Source organism: Oryctolagus cuniculus, chromosome 16 (genome assembly GCF_051225735.1).
Source record: "Oryctolagus cuniculus isolate XC-2025 breed Fujian yellow rabbit chromosome 16, ASM5122573v1, whole genome shotgun sequence".
Lineage (NCBI taxonomy): Eukaryota > Metazoa > Chordata > Mammalia > Lagomorpha > Leporidae > Oryctolagus > Oryctolagus cuniculus.
In genome coordinates this window covers 67308543-67335002 of record NC_142882.1, presented here as the reverse complement: position 1 = coordinate 67335002, position 26460 = coordinate 67308543, and the positions used below count along the sequence as shown (strand labels likewise).

At 38.3% G+C, this 26460-nt stretch overlaps 1 protein-coding gene across 1 annotated transcript in view; it reads right to left on the bottom strand.

Annotated features, from left to right (window-relative positions):
* Positions 1–252: 252 nt before the first annotated feature.
* SUGCT (succinyl-CoA:glutarate-CoA transferase) overlaps positions 253–26460 on the bottom strand; it is an 800879-nt gene continuing 774671 nt past the window's right edge. Inside the window, exon 14 of the mRNA XM_008261668.5 lies at positions 253–1816. Coding sequence (XP_008259890.3) covers positions 1653–1816 — 164 coding nt within the window. The 3' untranslated portion in view covers positions 253–1652. The remainder of the gene's footprint in view (positions 1817–26460) is intronic.

Below are 26460 nucleotides of genomic sequence, written 5' to 3'. Positions count from 1 at the left end.
AAACTTTTACTTAAACTCCTAACTTGAAGTGAATGTTTGCAAATATATGTCTGGGGATTAGACACTGGGGGAAAGCACTACAGAGGGCTTCAAATTATCCTGGTGTGATGAAATTCTAACTAGCGGAAAAACAGCAGGAGTTTGTCAGAGCAAGGTGTCCACAAGGAGCAAAGCAGGGAGGACACAAATTATTTCAAAAAGTATTAGGCATTCTTCTAAAAAAGTTCCACAAGGACTTGCGAAAAGACAAGCTTTCTAGTTATTTGGAATTCTTTATTCTAGAAATATATGGGGTCCTACAGCACCGATAGATGACCTAAATCATTCCAATAGGAAAGAAAACAAACAAAAAGAAAACTTGTTCTAAATCACAGATGAAAGAGAACATCTGAGATTCTGCTTTCAACTACCAGTTGGTATGCAATGACCTTCTTTTCAAATATGTGTACCTAACAGTCATGAGTTGAGGCCATATCAGGATGCTGCCACGGGGTGTCCAATTCCCTGGATTGTACCTGGCCTTGGCACTCTTGACTGATAATTTATCCTGAAATTTGTATCTTAATCACTTTTTACCTTCTGTACAAAAGATGTTTTCTATGGCTTGAATTAATTGACACATTAAAATACTAAGGCATGATATAGTCTTCTACAGTGGATGCTTAGACTTCAAAGAAATGTTTCCCTATCTTTGTCCTATTTGTCATTAGTTAGACATGATTTACTGACAGGTTAGTCATTTAACATTCATTTAAAAACCTGTTGCATTCAGACATGGCTCAAAATCAGGTACCCACTGAAGAACAACTCCTCATCCCCCTACAGATACCTACCCTGCCATATGAATTGGGGGAAATTGGTTTCTTGCTGTGTGTCATGAAATCACCAGAGAAGTACAATATAAAGCAAATATTTACTCCCAAAAGGAAGAATGGAGCTCAGTTTTACAATGGACATTAGCAAAATTCATGGTTTAAATTACAGGCTAACAAAGGACGCATGAGTTCAAAATTGAGATATTTTGTTTAAAATCAATCACAGACACTGCCATTCTGCTTATTGCTTTGACTTCCTAACAAAGATTTAAAAAGAGGACTTTATGTACATCTGATGAGCTCTGTTATTTTTCAGGCCTACATGGGTAAGAGCAGCAAACATTTAGACCTTTGATGTAATTAGAATGAGGAGTTATTTTTTCAGAAAAAAAATTACATCTTTGTTTTAAAGTCTTATTTTCAATCAACAAGTAATAATTCTATGTATTTTCAGGGTACAATGTGAGGCTTCTATATATGTTTACATTGTAGAATGGGCAGATGAGACCAATTAGTACATTTATTACCACCAATAGTTATCGTTTCTTTGTGGTAAGAACCAAAATTTAAATCTTTATTTTAAAATTCTACAAATTCACATTTATATCATTATCTGAAAAAAAAATAATAGCATAGAATAAAAGATAGAGTACATTTAAAATGCACTAGGATCCTTGATTGCAGAGTTATCCTGGTGTTTCCAGGCAGGAAGTTTGAAGTTATTCTAACTCTTCTTTTCAGTGGCATCAGAACTGGAAGAAGGGTCCAGACAGAATATTTCCTTTGCCAGCAAAGTGAATTCACATTGTGGTTTTGAGAAAAGACGTTTTTCCTTTGTCACTCAGCCTCATGTTGGGTCACCACTCCAGCGCTGAGCAGCTCCCCAATGGCCCTGTCATCGTATCTGAGGACCTCCTTCAGGATGTGTTTTGTGTGCTGCCCGAGCAGGGGAGGCGGCCTGGCCTCTGACATCTTGAACTTACTGTATCTCACAGCTGGGCCTGTCAAAGGAGGAGAAAGCAGGAAGCCTGTTAATGACTAAGCCTAGGAAATTCATTACCGAAGCAGCCTGGGGTGTTCTCAATGAATGCCAAGAATATCAGTGCCAGTTACACCCTTGCAGATGAACCATCATTTGGGAAGGAAATATATTTTGACATATGACTTTTCTTGACTCAGGTTTATCCACCAATGCAGCAATCATTTTATCTGTCCATCACCATGCGTTGGGATTCAGGTTGATGTCTGGTGTATCCTGGACCTGTATGAAAGCTGTCATCCTTTTTTTTAAGATTATTTATTTCAAAGGCAGAGTTACTTAGAGAGAGGGAGAGACAGAGATAGAGAGGTCTTCCATCCATTGGTTCATTCCCTAAAAGGACACAACAGCCGGAGCTGCACCGATCTGAAGCCAGGAGCCAGGACCTCCTAATTGGTCTCTCACATGCATGCAGGGGCCCAAGCACTTGGGCTATCTTCCACTGCTTTTCTAGGTTCATTAGCAGGGAGCTGGATTGCAAGTGGAGCAGCCAGGATTTGAACAGACGTCCCTATGAGATGCCACAGCACCAGCCCCAAAGCTGTTATTCTTGTGACAATGCCTCTCTGAGGTAAGGCATCTAACTGGGTGGTCTCTCGGTTAAAGGAAACTGAGTACAGACAGACACAGAGTGTGTCTCCAAAGCTAGGAATCAGACCCAAAGTGAAGGCAAATCAGACATCTGCTCTCCAGTGTCTATGGCACTTTGCAAACATTCAGTTCAAAAGATTGCAGACTGACTAACGCTTACCCTTTCAGAGGAAGAGGTTATGTGTGCAAGTTTCATTGTACTTGGATACTTGGATACTTGGGTTGGGATCTCAGCTTTTGCACTTTCTGGCAGAACCAACTTGGACAAATTTTTTAGTTTCCCTGAGTCTCGTGTTCCACTACTGTTAACTGGGTATGACAAGGTTTACCATGCAGATTTGAGATAAGTATGTAATTGAGATAATGAATATAAAGCACTATGTAAGTGTTTGTTAAACCATAATAATACACAAAATTTGTTGGCTGCTATAGTTATGAAAGTTGTCACAGTATCTCTCTGGAAGCTTGTAGTATAAGAGGAAAAGGACATTTATTGCCAGCTACTTGCTGAACACTCAGTCACTCTAAACAGGGTACATCAAGCAGGATTTTAAAAAAACTGTTAGAAATGTATTCTTTTTCTTTTTGAGAGATTTATTTATTTATTTGAAAGGCAGGGTTACAGAGAGGCAGAGGCAGAGAGAGAGGGGGAAAGAGAAAGAGGTCTTCCATCCACTGGTTCACTCCCTAAATGGCCTCAAATGGCCACAGTGCTGGAGCTGGGCCAATCCAAAGCCAGGAACCAGGAACTTCCTCTGGGTCTTCCACATGGGTGCAGGGGCCCAAGTACTTGGGCCATCTTCCATTGATTTCCCAGGCCATTATCAGGGACCTGGATAAGAAATGGAGCATCTAGGACTCGAACGCATGCCCATATGGGATGCTGGCTCTGCAGTTGGATGCTTGACCTGCTATGCCACAGCACCAGCCCCAGAAATGGATTTTATATCTGCACTGTTCACATAAGGACACTGAATCTGCTAAAGCTAAGGTTTTGCTCTAGGTTACATGGCTAAGAGTGCCAGGATGAAAATCTATGTCCACTAAAACTATCTCACATTGAAGTGCTCTTGCTTCTCAATCCTCCATGGACAAGCTGGACATTGAGGAAGACATTGCTTCCACAAACTATACCTCTGTGGCTTCATTCAATAAATGGTATTTATGTTTGCAATCCTCTTCATCCCACTTGATTCAATTTCAGGAGAACATATTAGATAGTAGTAACAAGAAGACATTATAGAACAGTACATTTCTATCTCATAAATTGTTTTTCAACCTTCTCTTCACTTGAGGAGTCCATATGAAGAATACAAAGTGTGTAACAGAATGTCCCTAAGTAATGCAGTAAATATGCATTGAGCTCTTTATAGAATTTCATCATAAAAAACTTTTATACATGCAATTATTGATATGACAGAGACATAGATCCATAACACTATCTAGGCACAGGCAGATGATCCACCACAGACAAATGACAACTTTCAACTAATGAATAAGGTTTACTCTTCTTTGAAGCTTAGTGAAATTCATTTTATCTTTTCAAATTTTCATTTAAGTGTCCTAGTGCATGGCTGTTTTTGATACTTGGCCCCTTTTCAGTAAAGGAGAATATAAGATAGCACACCGTGAGAGGCAAGGTGTACCCCTCTACCGAGAATGCAGCAAATTTGATATTTTAGGAATCTGATCCTTACCCATTGCTCTTTCAGACTCTTTTCAACTTTGAAATTAATTAAAAGCAGTCTTAATTGAAAATATGTCTTTCAAAAGAGAAACTCCATTGAGAGACTACAAACTACCAGAAGTCAATGTCATGTGACTTTGTCTCAATCATATTACCTGAAGAGAGACTACTGAATGGAAAATAGTCTCTTGATTATACCAGCAATCTGGGTTGGAATACAGCTACTGCTGCTGTCACTGTTGCCACTGGTAGTAATAGTAGAAATACACAGTTACTAGTAGCTGGCATAGTAGTAGCTATGCCTTTTTAAGAACTTAACAATGTGCCAATCATTGCACCAAAGGCTGTATGCACATTGTATTCCAGGATCTTTATAATAATCCTCTCTGCAAGATAGCTTATTAGCAATTTTTGTTTAGAATTGTTTGTTGTGGGTTCAGGCATTGAAGGAAATGGAGGTTAAGGTATTGAGTAATACAATATTGAGAATATTCAAGATTAGTAATAGTCAAACTAATCTCTTCCACCTCCCAAGAACCTCTGATCTTAAAAGCTTCTTGAACATGACTTCAGTAAACATGTAAGTGGAAAAAAAAAAGAAATAAGAAAAAGATAACTTTGGTGTTTAGAGGACTCTCCCTAGGAAAGCAATGAAGATCCTTAGGTGACAGCTCAGACCTGAAGAGCCAGTAAGACATAAACAGAGATGAACATAAGCCTTCAAAAGAGAAGGCTAAGAAAGCTAAAAGAACCTTAATCATTTAACTAGTATAAATGAAAAGTATGGTTACCTTCCTGGAATTGTACCTATGAAATAAATGAAATCTGTTCTCTTCATATTAATAAAAATAAAAAAGAAACTTCGGAAAACTATAATAAACTAATGGTATATCATATAAGAAAAAACTTAATTAGAAACTCTAGAAACAATTGCATGAGAATCAAGAGCCAAATATGAAGCAAATCCAAAAACATGACAATTTTTAAATAATTAGTATTGCCAAAAACTCGATTTGACCTTGATTTCAAGAATTTATGTAGCATATAATGCCTTGTTCATTCTATTTAACAGCACTTAGTATAGTGCATTAAAATCTTTATTTAGTTGTCTGTATCCCTATGTGGACAGGAAGAATGCCTATTCTGTTAACTGGATTCAATGCCTTCCATGTGCCCTACAAAATGAAGATAATAGTGGCCAGCATCCTTCTGTAGACACTCACTGTGTCTGTGATCTGTGCTTTCCTATTCATGATTTCATTGGACTTTTCAATTTGTGGAAAATACAGACATTATAACTTAAATACAAATCAGAAAACTCAGCTTCTTCAAGAGTTAATTTGCCTAAGGCTACCCAGCTCATAACTGATAGAACCAAGATAAGAACTCTTATCTGGCAGACTTCTTTGCCATTCAATACAAATCTGTTGAACTAATGACTGCTAATGACAAAGATATTGGATACAGGGAAGAGAGTGTAGGAACATAGTGGATATAATAGTTGGATCTTATTCTTGATTCAATGGAAAGACAACAGAACTTTAAACAAAGCAGTGACAAGACTTACAACAGGGAATATCCTTGTTGCTAGGCAAAGAGGGCATTGAGTTTGGAAATTATTGTGGTTAGAACAAAAGAGATAGTAGCTTGAATCAGGATGATATCTATAGAGCTTGAGAACAATGTATGTGCTTATGAGGTGCTCTGGCAATAGACTGAGGGAATATGCTGATGAATATATGGATCAAGGCAGCTGGGAATGTAAAGAGAGGATAAAATGAGAATTCTGTGTTTCTGGGTTGAACAATTGCTGAGGTCATTTACCAGATGGGGAAAACTGAATAGACTGCATAGGCAAGTTTGGTGCAAGCTGAAGTCAAGGATTCTTTTCTGGACATAAGTTTGGGGTATCGATGAAGTATTCAAGGCTAGATGTCAGTGGGCCTTTAACTATGCAAGTCTGGAATTTGTGAAGAGTTTTAACTAAGATATATACATTCAGAAGCTATTTATCATATAAATGCTCTCATCTGAAAAAAAAATTCCAAGGCAATTGTATTTATTCCAATATCTTTTATGCTTAAGTTTTAAATATAATTTCTCTACCAAGATCAATAGCATCAAAAATGTTTTGTTTCCACAGAAAGTGATTTAATGAATGAAAAAATTAATCTCTAAAGCTCATAATTTTAGAAATAAGTGCATTTAATTAAACAGAGGCCAATATTCTCAGCCTTCTACAGATAATCTTTATTGATTTGAGGACAGACTTCCCAGCAGAACTGTGGACTTTGTTACCCATATAAACAGGCAGAGAAAGCAACTCAGAGTTTTCTTATACTGAGTGATAGCCATTAAAGAATAAACTAAGGTGAGACGTTTTCCCTATGCCTTAATAAAGATCATCAAGCTGAAAAACACTAAAACAAGTGCATGTCACAGAAATTTCCAGTATACCTAGATCCCAAGTACAGTTCTTATGATGGGCCTTTCTAGCCTAGTGACGGGTAGCCAAGGCCCTGAGGCACCCGACATCTCCCAGGAGACAAGGGATCAGCTGGTTTGGCCTGCAGGTTATATCCACTTATAAGTGAAAACTGCATGTGAACTGCCTGAGGTGCTCTAGAGAATGGTTACTGTATTGTTCTACAGAAATAACAAAGCCTTTTTGCTTCAACTTCTGTATATACTCTTACCTGGGGTGCTGAATGGAGTTAGAGGGATGTGTGGAGGGATTTTGTCAGTTTCTAAGTCAGACACAATAACATCTTAAACTATTTAGTGCGTACATACTATACACCAGCCCTGAGCCTAGCTGTTTTAATTTAATATTCTAATTTGTTCCTCACAATAACATTAGGAAATTTTTGCATTTACTAATGCATTTTATTCATGTATCACAAAAGAGGAAGAGAGAGCTCAAAGAGTCTATAAATATGTACAAGTCCAAACAGAAAATGCAAATATAGATCTGCTCAATTCATAGTCATTGTTTTCATGAAGTAATTTGGCAAAGTGGTTAAGAATGAAATCTCTGCCATTTTTTTACAATTTATCTATTTATTCGAAAGACAGAAATAGAGAGAGAGGTAGAGAGAGAGAAAGGTCTTCCATCTGCTGGTTCACTCCTCACATGGCCCTAACAGTTGAGGTTGGGCCAGGACAAAGCCAGGAGCCAGGAGCTCTTCTAGATTTCCCATGTGGGTGCAGGGGCCCAAGTACTTCCATCTTCCGCTGCTTTCCCAGGTACATTAGCAGGGAGCTGGATGGGAAGTAGAACAACCAGGACTCGAACAGGCACCATATGGGATGCCAGAACTGCAGGCAGCAGCTTTACTTGCTATGCCCTGGCCCCTGCTATTTATTGACTATATCTCCTTGAGTAATTTACTTAAAATGAACTTATGCTTCAATATCTTTATATGTAAAATGGGCATGATAAAATTGTGAGGATTGAAAAAAAAATACTTCTCACAAAACCCTTAGAACTGTACCAGTCACACAGTTAACACTCAGTGTGTTTATCTCTTGGATATTCCTTATGCATTTAACAAACACTTCATGTATCACAGACATCATTATATGTTCTTTACATACTGACTTCATTCAGTCTTACGATAATTCCAGAAGGCATACTCCTCATCACTTTATAAATGGGGTAAAACAGAGACATACAGGGCAAGTCACTTGCTCAGGATCACAGAGCTAGCTCAGCAGAGTTATGATTCATACCCAGATAATTTTGCTTCATAATCCCAGGTCTTTATTACTGGGCTACATTGCTTCTTGGTGAAAGGGAGAAAGCAAAAGAACAGGAGAATTATTTCAGGTCAACACTGGGGTCAGGGGTCTTGCAATAGAATGTGCCATGGAGTTTCAGGCTTCATCTTCTGACAGTCTTTCTCAATCAAGTTCTAGATTTATTGTGCAAGATGTACTCAATGCAATCTCATTTTTTCAAATTAGTTTGTCATATGCCACCTACGCCCTAGGAGAAAGTCCTGGAATTATGGCCCTATCGATATCATGATGAACCACTGTCTCAGGTTTTTGAGTGAGGTGGTGCCTATGATACCTCCTTGCTACTCATCCCAGCAGCAATGAAGCCTTCACTGCCCTTTGTAGAAAGCTGTGTGGTTTAAGGCACAAGAAGGGCCAGTGGCTGGGACCCCAGAGGATTCCTCGGACTAGCTCTATATTGTTTTCTATCTGTGTGTTGAGGTCCTATGGTAATGAGACCTAGACTGTTTTGTCTCACCTCCTTTTAGTTCCCTTTCATGATTCTTTTAGACTAAAAAAGGAATCTACCCAATCTATGTGAACATCCCAAGCTACTCTATATATAGAACTTAAGCTACATTTCTATAAGCCAGATCAACTTAATAATGTAAACAGTTGCAGGAAACAGAGGTAGCCAGAAACATGTGGGAAACCATAATGAATATTCAAGTAACAGGAACATGATATCACACCATCATGAGGGAAGGGGCCCAAACAGTCCCTTTCTCCAGAACTCCATGCACCTCCCATCTTAATGATGCATTTCTAAGGCAGTGAAATAACCCATTACTTACTCTTACAGCTAACTGGCAATGGCTCAGCACTAGGGTTAAATGAATTAATTTAATAGGCCAGTCTGACAATAATGGAAGCAAGAATGAATACAATTAAAACTAAATATTTGAGCTGTTTAAAAAAATTCTTATATAGATATCAACTTTCAAAAATATCAAGAATAGTTAAAAGCAAACATCTGTTTTATAATATATGAAATGTTATATCAAACATTTTTATTTTTACTTCTTTGGTCCATTGCTAAGATACATGCTGTAGATACTATTTAATCTTCAAGGCTTACTAGTGTAATAAGAAGCCAAACTTCATTTTGTTGAAAATAATGATAGCTCCAGTATCAAGTTATTTCACAATTTCCCCTCTAGTGCTTGAAGTCATCATCATAACAATAACAATATTTTTTATATGGCGCCTTTCAGCCATAGCATTCAACGCTCCAAATGGAGCCATACAGTTAGAACACATTAAACCCATCAGATGTGAGATAAAAACAGATAAAGCCATAAAAACTAGTAAGGAATGGTGGAAAAAAGCCATAGAGAATAAATATGGCTTTGGACATCTTTAACAGAAGAACTCTGTCTATTCCACTGCTTACAGGATCAGGCATACCAGCGACTCAGGGCAACATGTAGTATGCACTCCCAAGTTGGATGGGTCACCCCGACCTCACCCAGAGTTAAGCTACCATACATTAAGATCATCCATGAGTTATTTTTTAAAGATTTATTTATTTATTTGAAAGTCAGAGTTACACAGAGAGGAGAAGCAGAGAGAGAGAGTGGTCTTCTATCTGATGGTTCATTCCCCAGATGGCATCAACGGCCAGAGCTGCACCTATCCGAAGCCAGGAGCCAGGAGCTTCTTCCAGGTCTCCCACATGGGTGCAGGGACCCAAGGACTTTGGCCATCTTCTACTGCTGTCCCAGGCCGCAGCAGGGAGCTGGATTGGAAGAGGAGCAGCTGGGACTAGAACCCGCGGCCATATGGGATGCTGGCGCTTCAGGCCAGGGAGTTAACCCATTGTGCTACAGTGCCGGCCCTGATCCAATGAGTTTGAGAAGTGTTTTTTTCATTTTTTTATTGAGTTGTGTTGCTTTATTAGCATGAAGAGAACAGATTTCATGTGGTTCATATACATAATTTTAAGAATGTAATTTCTTCCCTCTTCTTCCCTCCCTTTATTCCATCCTTCTTTCTTTCCATCCTTTTCTAATTTTTGAGATAACATATTTTTAAATTATATTATACTCAAAGGCTTAATTCTCCTCTAAAAAAAGAGTTCAACAAGTAAAAAAGTAAAAGTACCATAGTTCAGCAGAAATATAGGCAAGGGTTGGAAACAATAATCAAATGAACAGATGTCAGTTTCACTCATATACAGTAAATTTTAACTCTACAAAGAGTGTCTCATGTACCATTATCTATAAAAATATTTTCAACTTTGTCTATGGCCTTGTGATAATCATAAGTATTGTCTATCAAATTTCCAATTTCTACTTTGCAGAAACATGGCAGTATATTGTATGTCCTGGCCACCTGTGGTTGGGTGAGGCCATGTTAGCTCAATGACTTGTAACAGAAGAAATAGGTCACCTCCAAAGCAGAACACACGATTGCTAATTTAATGCTCTCTAAATCTCTCTTTCAGTGTATGAAATGGAGGCTGCTCTACCAGCCTATGGCCCTGTCAACCCATGATACACACATTGTGTGAGCAAGAAATACATTTATATTGTCTTAAGATGCTGTTTTGGGGGGGTTATTTTTTGTTACCGTAATATAACTTAGCCTGTTGAGATTGGTCATATGCCTCAATTTTGTTACAGAGTCCTATTTGCCTGGACCATAGAAGCAAATCATAAATCTAGTTCCTAGAACTCCTTTAAAAAGCATTTACTTCAGACTTCCCAAATAATTTAAAATTGCTCATTTTTAATGTAGCCAATTTTGACCAGTGGAATGATGATAACAGCTATTATTTTTTGAGTACTTGCATGTGTAAGGCACTTGGCAAAATGTTTTCCATGTATTACCTTGTCTGATGAACTCAGTGGCTTTAAAAGGAAGGATTATTATTATTTCATTTTATCAATGAGGAAAGTGAGGTTAAGTAAACCTTATCAAATTACACAGCTTGTCAACTAAAGAATTTCACTAAAATTTAGGCTGGCTAAATACAAAGTGCATGCTCGTTAACACTAGGATGTACTTCCTCCCTGCATAATGTGGAAGAAAATCTGTTCTCATATCAGTGGCTGAATAAATACCATTCTTTGGCAGATGGTGTTATAAAGCAGTACTCTATTATAAAGACTTATATATTTCATGATTTGTAATCCATTAAGACATTTATCTTTCATTTGAAAAAGAAACAGGGCGACTTGTATTTGATTTATCTATCTTGTTCTAACCCACTGAAGTGTCATAGAAGATTATCCATTTCCTACTGGTAAAATAAATGGCCCATAAGGAAATGCTATTCATATTCATTAGTAAACATACTCTCTCTCTTTTCAGTGTTCTACTCAAACCTTCTGCTAAGATCTGAAAAATATCAGTCTGAAAGAAGCTCTCCATTGAATGATTCTTTCCAACACTTGTGTGTTTTATTATTACTATTTTCAAAAATTCTGAAAACTTAGGAAGGCTGCAGAAACACCTTGCTGACAATGTGCTCTTTGCCAAAATAATCAATTACTCTGCTTCTTTGCGTTCTCTAATTCAAATATTCAATATGAGCTCTTTGGGTACATTCCCAAGGTTTTGTTTGGTTAGACTTCACCATGGAAAACAAAATTGGTTCAGCTGAAGTCTGTAGCCAGAATATTTTAAGCTTCATAGACCTTCAAAGTAGTGACCTTCTCCTCACCTCCTCTGCCTCTGCGCTCCATTAAGGAAAATACCGGAAGAAGTTTCCAGTCAGAGAAGCCAGATTGCATTTCGATTCAATTTGGAGAGGAGAAACTGAATGGAGCTGGAGCAGGTGGTTATTTGTGGCTCATACCTCAAATGAGCTTTGAAAAGTTCCTTTGTAAACCTTTAAAGGTCTTTTGTAATTTAATAAAAAAAAATCTGGACTTCTTAGTCTCCATATAAAGGAATCCATTTTTTATCTATCATCTTCTCCTCACAAATAATATCATATTCAAAGCAAATAGAGAATCAAGAAAATTGGGTCCCCAAACATGCCGCTGGGAAAATAGGGACTTAATATTTCCTGAAAGAATTAAACTTGGCTTCTTCCTTTCTCTTTGCCTATGAAGTTTAAATTGAAGAGTTTTATGAGAATGTCCTTTCTCTCTGTGCTCTCAATAGCTTCAAAATGTTCATGGAAAATACAGATTGTGACAAAGCTTTGAATGGATTTCAAAGTATTTTACACCAAAATACATTTGGCTTTTAATTTCCATGAATTTTTGAAATGCTTTAGTATTTCATCTTTGGCACAGCCATTGTCTCCATCAGGGCCTCTTATTCCCCTGTTTGACCCTTGATACCTGGCTAGCTCCAGTAGTCCTATCTCTGAAAAGTCTCTCACACATAGCAACACTTTGATTTTTTTCTGCCACCACCTTGGTTCAAGTCACACTGAATTATGGGGAAAACTTGTTCAATTTTCCCCCAAGCTGTTCTCTCTAGCTAAACTTCACTGTCCCCTAGACCACGTGTTGACCTGGAATGCCTCTCAGCTTGGCAATACTCAAGTACACATTATTCCCAAAGCTATTCTCAAGCTAACTTGATATTTTTTTCCCTGAAGTCCAAAGGAAAATCTTTCTTTACCTCCATGTAACATGTGGTCAGTTTTCCTATCAATGTACAACCCTTTTCTAGTCATACCATATCTTATGATCTGTTTTGAGATCAAAATGAATGTTTTGTTCATCGTGCATCCTTTGCAGCACCTACCATGTGGTAAGTGTTCAATAAATATCTGCTGAAAGGATTAGACCAAAACATTTTTTAAACCCTATAGATTACTAGATCAGGAAGCAAGGCCACAAGAAACATGAAATATAGAATCAAAAAGCAGATCCAAGGTAACTGAACAGAGGTGCCTTGTACTCACTTATGTCACAGAGAGGAACTAGGACAACAAAGGAAGAACCACATTTCAAACAGATTGACTGGTAGAGAACTCTGGAAATATGTAAAGTAACAGGAACTCTAAGCAATCTGGAGCATCAGAAAGACAACACAGAGAGAAGAGGAAAGCTAAATATAACTCCTATCCTGGCTCCTAGCTGGGAGGAGGGGACTCCACATTGCCAGGAATAGGAAACAGAAAGCTCAAGGACCTCCATCATTGCAGGAGACCGGTAGCCTTACATATAGTAGAATCCCAGAGTACGCACAAGTTTTAAATTCAGTCTGGGAAACTGACTGGGGTCTGAGTGACTGCTTTGCTTCAACAAAGGAAATCATATTGTGCTCTCATCAGGCCTTAGAACCCAAGGTGCTACAGCGTAATCCACTGCTTGACCCCATTCTGTCTTAAAGGCTCCTAGGAAGCCTTAGACATCACCAGAAGCTCCCAGAACAAGCGTGCCTCACAGAGCAGAGGACAGACTCCTCAGCATCCGACAAGTGCAGGGTTGCTTTGCCAAGGCCCAGTCACCCTCCTTGTTTACTGAGGGGAAGTTCCCCACCGCATCTTAGGGATCAGCACTGACAGCATCTGGTACACAAGCCCCAGCAGACCTGGGGAAGTCCCCCTCCATGTTTCCTAGATTAGGATTCTTGGGGACCAGAGCACAAACCCCAGAATTACCTTTCCTCATCCTGCAGGACCTGAAGATAATCCAATAGACCCCACAGCTACTCTTGTTCACTTTGCAGTATCAAGGAAAATATCTGTCCCCCTCTTGCCACGCAGGGCCTCAGCTGCCAGTACGTAAGCCCCAGCAGGATTTGAGGAAGTTCCTTTCCATATCTCATGACCCAGCAGTGCACAAGGCTCAATGTCAGCTGTGCTTGCTACAAGACCTGGAGAAGGCCCTCTGTGTATTTCAAAGCTCCATAATCACTGCTGTAAGTGCTCAAACCCTAGCATCATCCACATTCACCTTGTGGAAACTGGAGATGATCTCATCCGAGTCTCACAGCTCCAAGACTGTAGTTTTTGGTTCAGTGAGCCTCCCTGTCAAACAAGCTTTCCCTATGAGATCTTGTTTCAGTACCTTTTGTTTGCTGCAACACCAAGACCACAGGCATTGATGTTATAAGATGCAGCATTACTAATACTTACTCCAGGAACTTCACAAAAGTCCTTAACACAGTCCACATATATACGACTATGGGTGTTGGTGCTATAATCCCTGAAGTCACACACACTGATCACCTGTGTCCCACAGCTCCAGAATTGTGACTGCCAGTGCTCATTCCCCTGCATAATATGTGCTTGCCCTGTGGGACCTGGGTAAGGCCATCACCAGGTCCTGTATCTCTAAAACTGTGGCTATTGGTCCTAGAATTCCCAGAGTCACTTGTACTTCCCCAGGGAGTCTGGAAAAGGCCTCATTTGCATTACATTGCCCCAGGACTAAAACTTTCAGCAAGTAATCCCCAGGATATCCCAAGCTCACCCAGTGGGAGCTGGGTAAGGACTCCATCATATCCTGCAACTCTGGGAGTGTGATTGTTGGTGCTATATTCCCTTCAGTCACCTGCAGTCACTTTATGGGAGCTGTATAAGGCCTTATCTGCATTTTATTCTTTTAAGCCTACAGTAGCCAGTGTGTAAGACCCAGCAAATATGCGTTCACTCTATGAAAACTGCATAAGATATGCTCTGTGTCCTGAAGACTGGGTCAGTGATCAACAGGACTATATTCCCAGTAACCCCACTCACTCAATGGGACATAGGAAAGGCTCTGTCTCCATTGTATTGCTGCAGGCCCTTAATGGCCAGTGTATAATTCCCAGTATAAACTATGTTCAATCGATGGGACTTGAGTAAGTCCATCACATTCCACAGTGTCGGGAGACTGGTTGTTGGTGCTACAATATGTGATCCCAAACCCACTCAGCAGGACCTGAGAAAGGTACCCTCTTTGTCTGAAAGCACCAGAGATGTGATTCATTTCATCACAAACCCAAGTGTTATCAGCACTCAATTCTGTGATCTGAGAACACATTCACTGCAAATTCATACCACTACTTTTATGATGTGCTGCAGTCTAGACACTGAGAGTGACACAGAAACTATTCAAATTGATTTCAGCTAAATAAATTACATGGAGGCTACACCTCTGGGCTTATCTAGAACCAAAGAAAAGCAAGCACACAACTGATACCATGCATCCCCTCTAAATGGAAGTTTTCCTGGATATAAGGTACTTCACAGAAAAGAAGCAATCGACATACCAGATGTACAGAGAACAAAGTAGGGACACAATGGACACAGAAAATGAGAGAAGCAAGACACATGCAAAGGAACATAATCATTGTCCAGAAATAAACCTTTACTTAAAGGCAATTGATGAAATGCCTGTAAATGAATAAAAATAATGTTCTGAAGAAAACTGAATGAGACACAAGAGAATACAGACAGATAATTCAATTAAATGAGGGAAAAATACATGATATGGATGATACATTGAAGAAAAAGTATATTTTAAGATGTAATCATAAATCTTGGAGTTAAAAACTTCAATCAATGAAACAAAAATACAATTGAGGGCTTCAATGATAGAATAGACCAAGCTAAAGAAAGATTTCTGATCTTGAGAACAAATTTTTAGAAGTAATGCAGTCAAACAAAAATAAAAAAAAAAACATTAACAAGGATTAAGACAGCCTATGATACATTGTAAGCAAACAGATATTCATATTATGTGAATACTTGAGGAGATGAGAAATCTATTAAAAATGTATTTAATGAAATAATACGTGAAAACTTTCCAGGTCTTGAAAGAGAAATGTTCCTCCATTGATGGGAAGCACAAAGGACCCCTGCTAGACTCTACAGAAAAAGACCTCCAAGGTATAGTATAGTTAAACTCTCAGAAGTCAAAGACAGGGGCTAGCGCTGTGGCATAGTGGATAAAGTCACTGCCTGCAGGGCTGGCATCCCATATGGGCACCAATTTGAATCCTAGCTGCTCCACTTCCAATCCAGCTCTCTGTTATAGCCTGGGAAAGCAGTAGAAGATGGCCCAAGTCCTTGGGTCCCTGCACCCACGAGAGAAACCCTAAGAAGCTTCTGGCTCCTGGCTTCAGATTGGCCCAGCTCTGGCCACTGCAGCCAATTGGGGAGTGAACCAGCAGATAAAAGACCTCTCTCTCTCTCTCTCTCTGTGTAACTCTGACTTTCAAATAAATAAATAAATAATAAAAAATAAGTCAAAGACAAGAAGAGAACTCTAAAAATAGTGAAAGAAAACAATCAAGTTACATATAAAGGAAAATCCCCCAGACTAACAGCAGACTTCTCAGCAAAAACCTTACAGGACAAAGAACAAAGTGATGTATATTTAAGATTAGGAAAGGAAAGAACTGTCAACCAAGAACAATATATTCAGCAATCCTATACTTCAGGAGTGAGGAGAAATAAAGTCTCCCAGAAAAGTAAAAACTGAGAGAATACATAACCAACAGAACAAACCTTCAAGAAATATTTAAGGGAGTCATATTAGAAGTAAAGCAATGATGAGAAAACACATGGAATTACAAAATTCACTTACTGAGCAGATGCACAAAAGAGAGAGAATGTGAATAAAACTTTACCATGATAGAAAACTGTCAAAAAAACAAAGATAAATAAGAAAGACATAAACAAGAAATATATAAAACAATCAGTAGGCAACTAACAAAACAGCAGGAGTAAATCTTTATCTATCAAAAGCAACCTTGAATATAAATGTATTAAATTCCCTAGCCAAAAGGAATAGACTGAAAGTAAAACTCCCTTCACTGATAACAATACACATAGGCTGAAAGAGAAGGATTTCAAAAGGTATTCCATGCAAATAGGAACTAAAAGTGAGCAAGAAAAACTGAACATAACAGGTAAAACAGACTTTTCCCCAAAACTATAAAGAGAGACAGGATCATTATAAATGAGTAAAGTGAATGACTCAGCACGAAGCTATACCAATTGGTATGTGTATATTCAACACAAGACTATCCAAATATCCAAAGAAAATTTTATTAGATCTAAAGGCAGAGGGAGACTCCAATGAAATAATAGCTGTGGATTTTAAAACCCTACTGTCATTAGATCATCAAGACAGAAAATCAACAAAGATACCTAACAGTTGAATGACAGTACAAAGTAAATGGTCTTAGTAGATATTTATAGAACATTTCATCCAACAGCTGTTAAATCCACATTTTTTCATGAGAACATGAAACATTTTTCCAGGATAACCATATATGAGGCCACTAGTAAAACATCAGTTAATTTTTTAAAAAAAATTACACCACAACAGAATAAAAGTAGAAAAAAATGGAAAATGTGTAAGTATATGGAAATTAAACAATATGCTCCTAGATGTCCAATAGATCATTAAAGAAATTTAAACAGAAATAAAAAAAATCATCAAACAAATTATAGTGATAACAGCATATCAAAATCCGGCACATAGAAAAAGGAGCATTCATGGGGAGCAATATGTATTTTTTTATATATTAATAAGTGTATTCATCAAAAAAGGAAGATTTTGAATAAATAGTCTAATGATGCACCTCAAGGACACAGAAAAGCCAAAACAAGCACAATCCAAAATAAGCAGGAGGCAACAAATAATGAAGGTCAGAGAAGAAGTAAACATCAACTTAAAAGCATACAAAAGATCAGGGCTGATGTAAGTGGGTAAAGCTACTGACTGCAATGGCTGCATCCTTTGTGGGCACTGATTTGTGTATCTCTGCTCCGTATCCAATCTAACTTACTGCTAATGGTCTGGGAAAAGCAGCAGAAGATGGTCCAAGTCTGGGCCCCTGCCACCCTTGTGAGAGACCCAGAGAAGCTTCTGGCTCTTTGCTTTGGCCTGGCCCAGTGTTTACTATTGTGGCAACCCTGGGAGTGAACCAGTGTAAGGAAGACCTCTCTGCTTCCCTGTCTCTCCCTCTCACTCTGACTTTCAAATAAATAGATAAATAAATCTTTAAAAAACACACAAAAGACCAACGAAACAAAAATCTGGTTAACTAAACAGATGAATGGACAAATATTTAAACAAAGAAAATGGAAATACTGAAATTAAATCACAAATTAAAAAGGAGACATTACAACTGATACCATGGAAATATAAAATATCTTAAGAAACTACAATGCAAAACTACAAGCTAGCAAATTAGAAAGTCTTGAAGAAATGGTAAATTCCTGGACATATACAACTTACCAAGATTGACTCATGAAGATACAGAAAATCTAAACACACCAAGAAAAATAACACGATTGAAGTAGTAAAGTCTCTCATCAAAGAAAAAGTACAAGATCTGATGGCTTTACATACAACTGAATTCTTCAAAACATTTAAGAGGAAATAATCCGATACTTTTCAAACAATTAGAAAACATTGAAAAAACAGAACTCTACTATGCTATTTTTATGAGGCCAGCAGAGCAATACCAAAACCAAAGACCCAACAGAAAAAAAAAATCTACATATCAGCATCCTTGATTAATTAGTGTAAAAGTTTTCAAAAAATATATAGCAATCTTAAATCAATAGCATAACAAAAATGATCATAAATCATTATCAAGTGAGATTTTTTTTCCAGAACACAATAGTTCAACATTCTCAAATCCATAAGCATAATAAACCACACCATCAGAATGTAGAACAAAATGATGTATGATTACCTCAATATATTAAAAAGATAAATATGATAAGGCTTAATACTGCCATGTAATAAAAATTCTCAATAAACTAGGCATAAAGGAAATGTCTTAAAATAATTAATGCTAACTGTCAAATGAACAAGCAGTATTATACAAAATGCAGAAAATTTAATGTACTTTCCCTAAGATGGGGAACAAGATGAGGATGTCTACTTTCACCACCCTTATTAATCATAGCATTAGAAGTTTTAGAAAGGGGGCGGAGCCAAGATGGCAGAATAGTGAGGGCGCGCACCAATAGTCCGGGAAAATTTAGTTTAATAAAAGGGGAGTTACGGTAGCCTCAGAAAAAAGAACCAGGAAAATATTGCAGAGGAAACTCTTCTGGATCGAGTGGCTGCGAATCAGAGGACCTACTGGGAGAACAAGGTCGCCCACCGCGCGGAAGCCGAGCCGCGGGACTGAGCTGCGGAAGCCGCAGGGTCTGCGCGCCGGTGCTCAAAGGGGAGTGCATGCCACACAGACAACAGCGGGGAGACTTGGGACGTCCAGGGCTCCGAGTCCACACATCGGCGCTGGAAGGGGAGGTGAGCTCAATAACCTGAGACATTGGTGGGGAAATGGGGGTCAGAATCTAGAGGGGGGCCGGAAAGTGCAGCAAATTCACTACCGGAAAGAAGGAAAAAAAAAAGCTTCGGGGTTTCTCTTCCCCCTAACCTTGCAAAGGTTGCAAGGTTGCAAGGCTTGAAGAATTCCCAAGAGACAAAGAGCAGGCCCGGTCTCTGGATTTACATATCAACGGGGGAGAGCTAAGGAACTGAGTCACTACAATTCAGTAGCCTAGGCAACCCAGTGGGAGTCCAGAGGAGCCTAAATGGACTCTGGGGGTAGAAGCCAGAGACTGGAAGCTAAATACCATCAATTCTGCACAGCCATGCCGTGCGGGTGTTACTTACCCCCTGAATAAATAAAATAAATAAATAAATAAAAAGAGAGAGATTTACCACACATAACCTGAGGGTGTCACCTTTGCACACCCTTAACCAGGAAGAACCAAGCAGAGCTCTCAGCCCGCACCCATCTCAGGCCTCCAAGGCTCCTCCAACAGCAGGCAGTCCACTTAACACGGACATAGTATAAAAAAAAAAAAAACGCACAGTGATGCAAGAAGAATTAACTATGCCAAGTAACAAACACAGAAATCGAGGGAACAAGATCAACGATGACACTATGATGCCTCCAAAAACACCCCAAACCAAGATTATGAAGATGATGAGATAGAAGAAATGCAAGATACGGATTTCAAAAAATTTATGATAAGAACATTTAGAAGTTTTCAAAAGCAAATCCTTGAACTACAGAAATCCTTATTGGACAAGATTGAAAATCTCTCTCGTGAAAATGAAATTTTAAGGAAGAATCAAAATGAAACTCAGAAACTAGTAGAACAGGAAAGTGTGATAGTGAAGAGAAATCAAAATGAAATGAAGAGCTCAATAGATCAAATGACAAACACATTAGAAAGCCTTAAAAACAGAATGGGTGAAGCAGAAGAGAGAATATCGGACTTAGAAGATAGAGCACAGGAAAACATACAATCAAACCAAAGAAAAGAAGAGGAAATTAGAAATCTAAAAAATATTGTTGGGAATCTACAGGATACTATTGAAAAAACCAACATTCAAGTTCTAGGAGTTCCTGAAGGCATGGAGAGAGAGAAAGGATTAGAAGGCCTTTTTAGTGAGATACTAGCAGAGAACTTTCCAGGTTTGGAGAAGGACAGAGACATCCTAGTACAGGAAGCTCATAGAAACCCCAATAAACATGACCAAAAGAGATCCTCACCACGACACGTGGTAATTAAACTTACCACAGTGAAACATAAAGAAAAGATCCTAAAATGTGCAAGAGAGAAACGTCAGATTACTCTCAGAGGATCTCCAATCAGACTCACAGCAGACTTCTCATCAGAAACACTACAGGCTAGGAGGGAATGGCGAGACATAGCACAGGTGCTAAGAGAGAAAAATTGCCAGCCCAGAATATTATATCCTGCCAAGCTCTCATTTGTGAATGAAGGTGAAATAAAGACCTTTCATAGCAATCAGAAATTGAAAGACTTTGTGGCCACTCGTCCGGCCCTGCAAAAGATACTTAAAGATGTGCTACACTCAGAAACACAGAAACACGGCCATCAATATGGAAGAAGGGAAAGGAAGAACACCTACCAGTAAAAGAGCATGGGAAGCTCAAAGCATATACTAGAAAATATCTCCGGGAAAATGGCAGGGCAAAGTCACTACGTATCAATAGTCACATTGAACATTAATGGTCTGAATTCTTCAGTTAAAAGACACCATTTGGCTGACTGGCTCACAGAACACAACCCAACTATTTGTTGCCTACAAGAAACACATCTCTCTAACAAAGAGGCATGCAGACTGAAAGTGAAAGGTTGGAAAAAGATATTCCATGCCAACAGAAACCAAAAAAAAGCAGGTGTAGCCATATTAATATCAGACAAAATAAACTTTAATACAAAAACTGTTAAGAGAGACAAAGAGGGACACTATATAATGATTAAGGGTTCAATTCAACAGGAAGATGTAACTATTATAAATGTATATGCACCTAATTACAGGGCACCGGTCTATTTAAAAGATATGTTAAGGGACTTAAAGGGAGATTTAGATTCCAATACAATAGTACTGGGGGACTTCAATACTCCACTCTCAGAAATAGACAGATCATCCGGACAGAAGATCAACAAGGAAACAGCAGATTTAATTGACACTATTGCCCAAATGGATCTAACAGATATCTACAGAACTTTCAACCCTACATCTACAGACTTCACATTCTTCTCAGCAGTGCATGGAACCTTCTCTAGGATTGATCACATACTAGGCCATAAAGCAAGTCTCAGCAAATTTAAAAGAATTAGAATCATACCATGCAGCTTCTCAGACCACAGCAGAATGAAGCTGGAAATTAGCAACTCAGGAAACCCCAGAAAGTATGCAAACACATGGAGACTGAACAACATGCTCCAGAATGAACACTGGGTCATTCAAGAAATCAAAAAAGAAATCAAAAACTTTCTGGAAGTAAATGAAGACAACAACACAACATATCAAAACTTATGGGATACAGCAAAAGCAGTATTGAGAGGCAAATTTATAGCAATAGGTGCCTATATCAAGAAATTGGAAAGGTACCAAATAAATGAGCTTTCAGCGCATCTCAAGGACCTAGAAAAACTGCAGCAAACCAAACCCAAATCTAGTAGGAGAAGAGAAATAATTAAAACCAGAGAAGAAATTAACAGGATTGAATCCAAAAAAACACTACAAAAAATCAGCCAAGCGAGAAGCTGTTTTTTTGAAAAAATAAACAAAATTGACACCCCATTGGCCCAACTAACTAAAAAAAGAAGAGAAAAGACCCAAATCAATAAAATCAGAGATGAACAAGGAAACATAACAACAGACACCACAGAAATAAAAAGAATCATCAGAAATTACTACAAGGACCTGTATGCCAGCAAACAGGAAAACCTATCAGAAATGGATAGATTCCTGGACACATGCAATCTACCAAAATTGAACCATGAAGACATAGAAAACCTAAATAGACCCATAACTGAAACAGAAATTGAAACAGTAATTAAGGCCCTCCCAACAAAGAAAAGCCCAGGACCAGATGGATTCACTGCTGAATTCTACCAGACATTCAAAGAAGAACTAATCCCATTTCTTCTCAAACTATTCAGAACAATCGAAAAAGAGGGAATCCTCCCAAATTCTTTCTATGAAGCCAGCATCACCTTAATCCCTAAGCCAGAGAAAGATGCAGCACTGAAAGAAAATTACAGACCAATATCCCTGATGAACATAGACGCAAAAATCCTCAATAAAATTCTGGCCAATAGAGTACAACAACACATCTGGAAAATCATCCACCCAGACCAAGTGGGATTCATCCTTGGTATGCAGGAATGGTTCAACATTCACAAATCAATCAATGTGATTCACCACATTAACAGACTGCAAAAGAAAAACCATATGATTATCTCAATTGATGCAGAGAAAGCATTTGATAAAATTCAACACCCTTTCATGATGAAAACTCTAAGCAAATTGGGTATAAAAGGAAAATTCCTCAATATAATCAAAGCAATTTATAAAAAAGCTACAGCCAGCATCCTATTGAATGGGGAAAAGTTGGAAGCATTTCCACTGAAATCTGGCACCAGGCAGGGATGCCCACTCTCACCACTGCTATTTAACATAGTTCTGGAAGTTTTAGCCAGAGCCATCAGACAAGAAAAAGAAATCAAAGGAATACAAATCGAGAAGGAAGAAGTCAAACTATCCCTCTTTGCAAATGATATGATTCTGTACTTAGAGGATCCAAAGAACTCTATTAAGAGACTATTGGAACTCATAGAGGAGTTTGGCAAAGTGGCAGGATATAAAATCAATGCACAAAAATCAACAGCCTTTGTATACACAAGCAATGCCATGACTGAGAAAGAACTGCTAAGATCAATCCCATTCACAATAGCTACAAAAACAATCAAATACCTTGGAATAAACTTAACCAAGGACGTTAAAGATCTCTATGATGAGAATTACAAAATCTTAAAGAAAGAAATAGAAGAGGATACCAAAAAATGGAAAAATCTTCCATGCTCATGGATTGGAAGAATCAACATCATCAAAATGTCCATTCTCCCAAAAGCAATTTATAGATTCAATGCAATCCCAATCAAGATACCAAAGACATTCTTCTCAGATCTAGAAAAAATGATGCTGAAATTCATATGGAGGCACAAGAGACCTCGAATAGCTAAAGCAATCTTGTACAACAAAAACAAAGCCGGAGGCATCACAATACCAGATTTCAGGACATACTACAGGGCAGTTGTAATCAAAACAGCATGGTACTGGTACAGAAACAGATGGATAGACTAATGGAACAGAATTGAAACACCAGAAATCAACCCAAACATCTACAGCCAACTTATATTTGACCAAGGATCTAAAACCAATTCCGGGAGCAAGGACAGTCTATTCAATAAATGGTGCTGGGAAAACTGGATTTCCACGTGCAGAAGCATGAAGCAAGACCCCTACCTTACACCTTACACAAAAATCCACTCAACGTGGATTAAAGACCTAAATCTACATCCTGACACCATTAAGTTATTAGAGAACATTGGAGAAACCCTTCAAGATATTGGCACAGGCAAAGAATTTCTGGAAAAGACCCGGGAGGCACAGGCAGTCAAAGCCAAAATCAACTATTGGGATTGCATCAAATTGAGAAGTTTCTGTACTGCAAAAAAAACAGTCAGGAGAGTGAAGAGACAACCGACAGAATGGGAAAAAATATTTGCAAACTATGCAACAGATAAAGGGTTAATAACCAGAATCTACAAAGAGATCAAGAAACTCCACAAAAACAAAACCAACAACCCACTTAAGAGATGGGCCAAGGACCTCAATAGACATTTTTCAAAAGAGGAAATCCAAATGGCCAACAGGCACATGAAAAAATGTTCAAGGTCGCTAGCAATCAGGGAAATGCAAATCAAAACCACAATGAGGTTCCACCTCACCCCAGTTAGAATGGCTCACATTCAGAAATCTACCAACAACAGATGCTGGCGAGGATGTGGGGAAAAAGGGACACTAACCCACTGTTGGTGGGAATGCAAACTGGTCAAGCCACTATGGAAGTCAGTCTGGAGATTCCTCAGAAACCTCAATATAACCCTACCGTTTGACCCAGCCATCCCACTCCTTGGAATTTACCCAAAGGAGTTTAAATTGACAAACAAAAAAGCGGTCTGCACCCTAATGTTTATTGCAGCACAATTCACAAGAGCCAAGACCTGGAACCAACCTAAATGCCCATCAACGGTAGACTGGATAAAGAAATTATGGGATATGTACTCTTTAGAATACTATACTGCAGTAAGAAACAACGAAATCCAGTCATTTGCAACAAAATGGAGGAATCTGGAACACATCATGCTGAGTGAAGTAAGCCAGTCCCAAAGGGACAAATACCATATGTTCTCCCTGATCGGTGACAACTGACTGAACACCAAAAAGGAAACCTCCTGAAGTGAAATGGACACTATGAGAAATGGTGACTTGATCAGCATAGCCCTGACTGTTAATGAACAACTTAAAACATTATCCCTCTTAGTATTTTTTGTCTGTTCTACTTAATATGACAGGTTTAATTCTGTAATTAATACACAGTTATTCTTAAGTGTTGAAAATTAACTGAAATGTGATCCCTGTTAAACATAAGAGTGGGAATAAGAGAGGGAAGAGATGTATAATTTGGGACATGCTCAAGCTGACTTGCCCCAATTGGTAGAGTTAGAAACATACCAGGGGATTCCAATTCAATCCCATCAAGGTGGCATGTACCAATGCCACCTCACTATTCCAAGTGATCAATTTCAGTTCACAATTGATCATAATGAAAGGACTAAGAGTCAAAGGGAGCACATAAACAAGTCTAGTATCTGCTAACACTAACCGATAGAATAAATAAAGGGGAGAGTGATCCAACATGGGAAGTGAGATACTCAGCAGACTCATAGAATGGTGGATTTCCTAAATAGCACTCTGGCCTCAGAATCAGCCCTAAAGCCATTCGGATCTGGCTGAAAAGCCCATGAGAGTATTTCAGGCATGGAAAGCCAAGACACTCTGGCAAAAAGATCTCTGTGAGTGAGATCCCAGTGGAAAGAACAGGTCTTCAAAGAGGGAGGTGCCTTTCTCTGAAGGGAGGAGAGAACCTCCACTTTGACTATGACCGTGTCTAAACAAGATAAGAGTCGGAGAACTCAAGGGGCCCATAGCCTTGGAAACTCATGACTGGTGCATAGGGAGATTACTGATGCCATAAACAGGAGTGTCAATTTGTAAAGTCAACAACAGGAGTCACTGTGCACTTACTCCTCATGTAGGATCTCTGTCCTTAATGTGCTGTACGTTGAGGCTTAATGCTATAACGAGTACTCAAACAGTATATTTCACTTTGTGTTTCTATGGGTGTGCAAACGGTTGAAATCTTTACTTAATGTATACTAAACTGATCTTCTGTAAAAAAAAATAAAAAAAAGAAAGAAATTATCAATTCCCAACTTGACTCTCACTGGGATTAAACATGACAATAGGTCTGATCTGATTTTAGCATCATTTAAAAAAAATCATCTATTATTTTTCACTTTATGTTCCTGTGTGGGAGCAAACTGTTGAAATCCTTACTTAATGTATACTAAGCTGATCTTCTGTATATTAAGATAATCAAAAATGAATCTTGATGTGAATGGAAGGGGAGAGGGAGTGGGAAAGGGGAGGGTTGTGGGTGGGAGGGATGGTATGGGGGGGAAGCCATTGTAATCCATAAGTCGTACTTTGGAAATTTATATTCATTAAATAAAAGATAAAAAAAAGAAGTTTTAGAAAGAACAATTGGGTGAGATAAAGAAATAAAAGACATCCAAATTGGAAAGGAGGGAGTCAAAATATCCATGTTTGTGCATGATCCGTTTTACAGATAGAAAAACCTAAGTACTCCACCAAAAAGCAAAAAGCTATTAAAACTGATAAGCAAATTAAGTAGCAGGGTATAAAATCACATACAAATATGTTGCAGTTTTATGTACCAAAAATGAATTGATGAAAGAGAAATCAAGAAAGAAATCCAATTTATAATGGCTATAAAATAAAGTATTTTAAAATAAACTTAACACAAGAAATTAATGGTTGCTACAATAAAAATTATAAAATGTTGATAAAATAAATTATAGAGTACACAAAAAGATGGAAAGATATTCTATGTTCATGAACATGGAATTAATACTTAAAATGTCCATACTACTCAAAGCAATCTACAGAGTCAATGCAATTTCCATCAAAACAACAATGCTA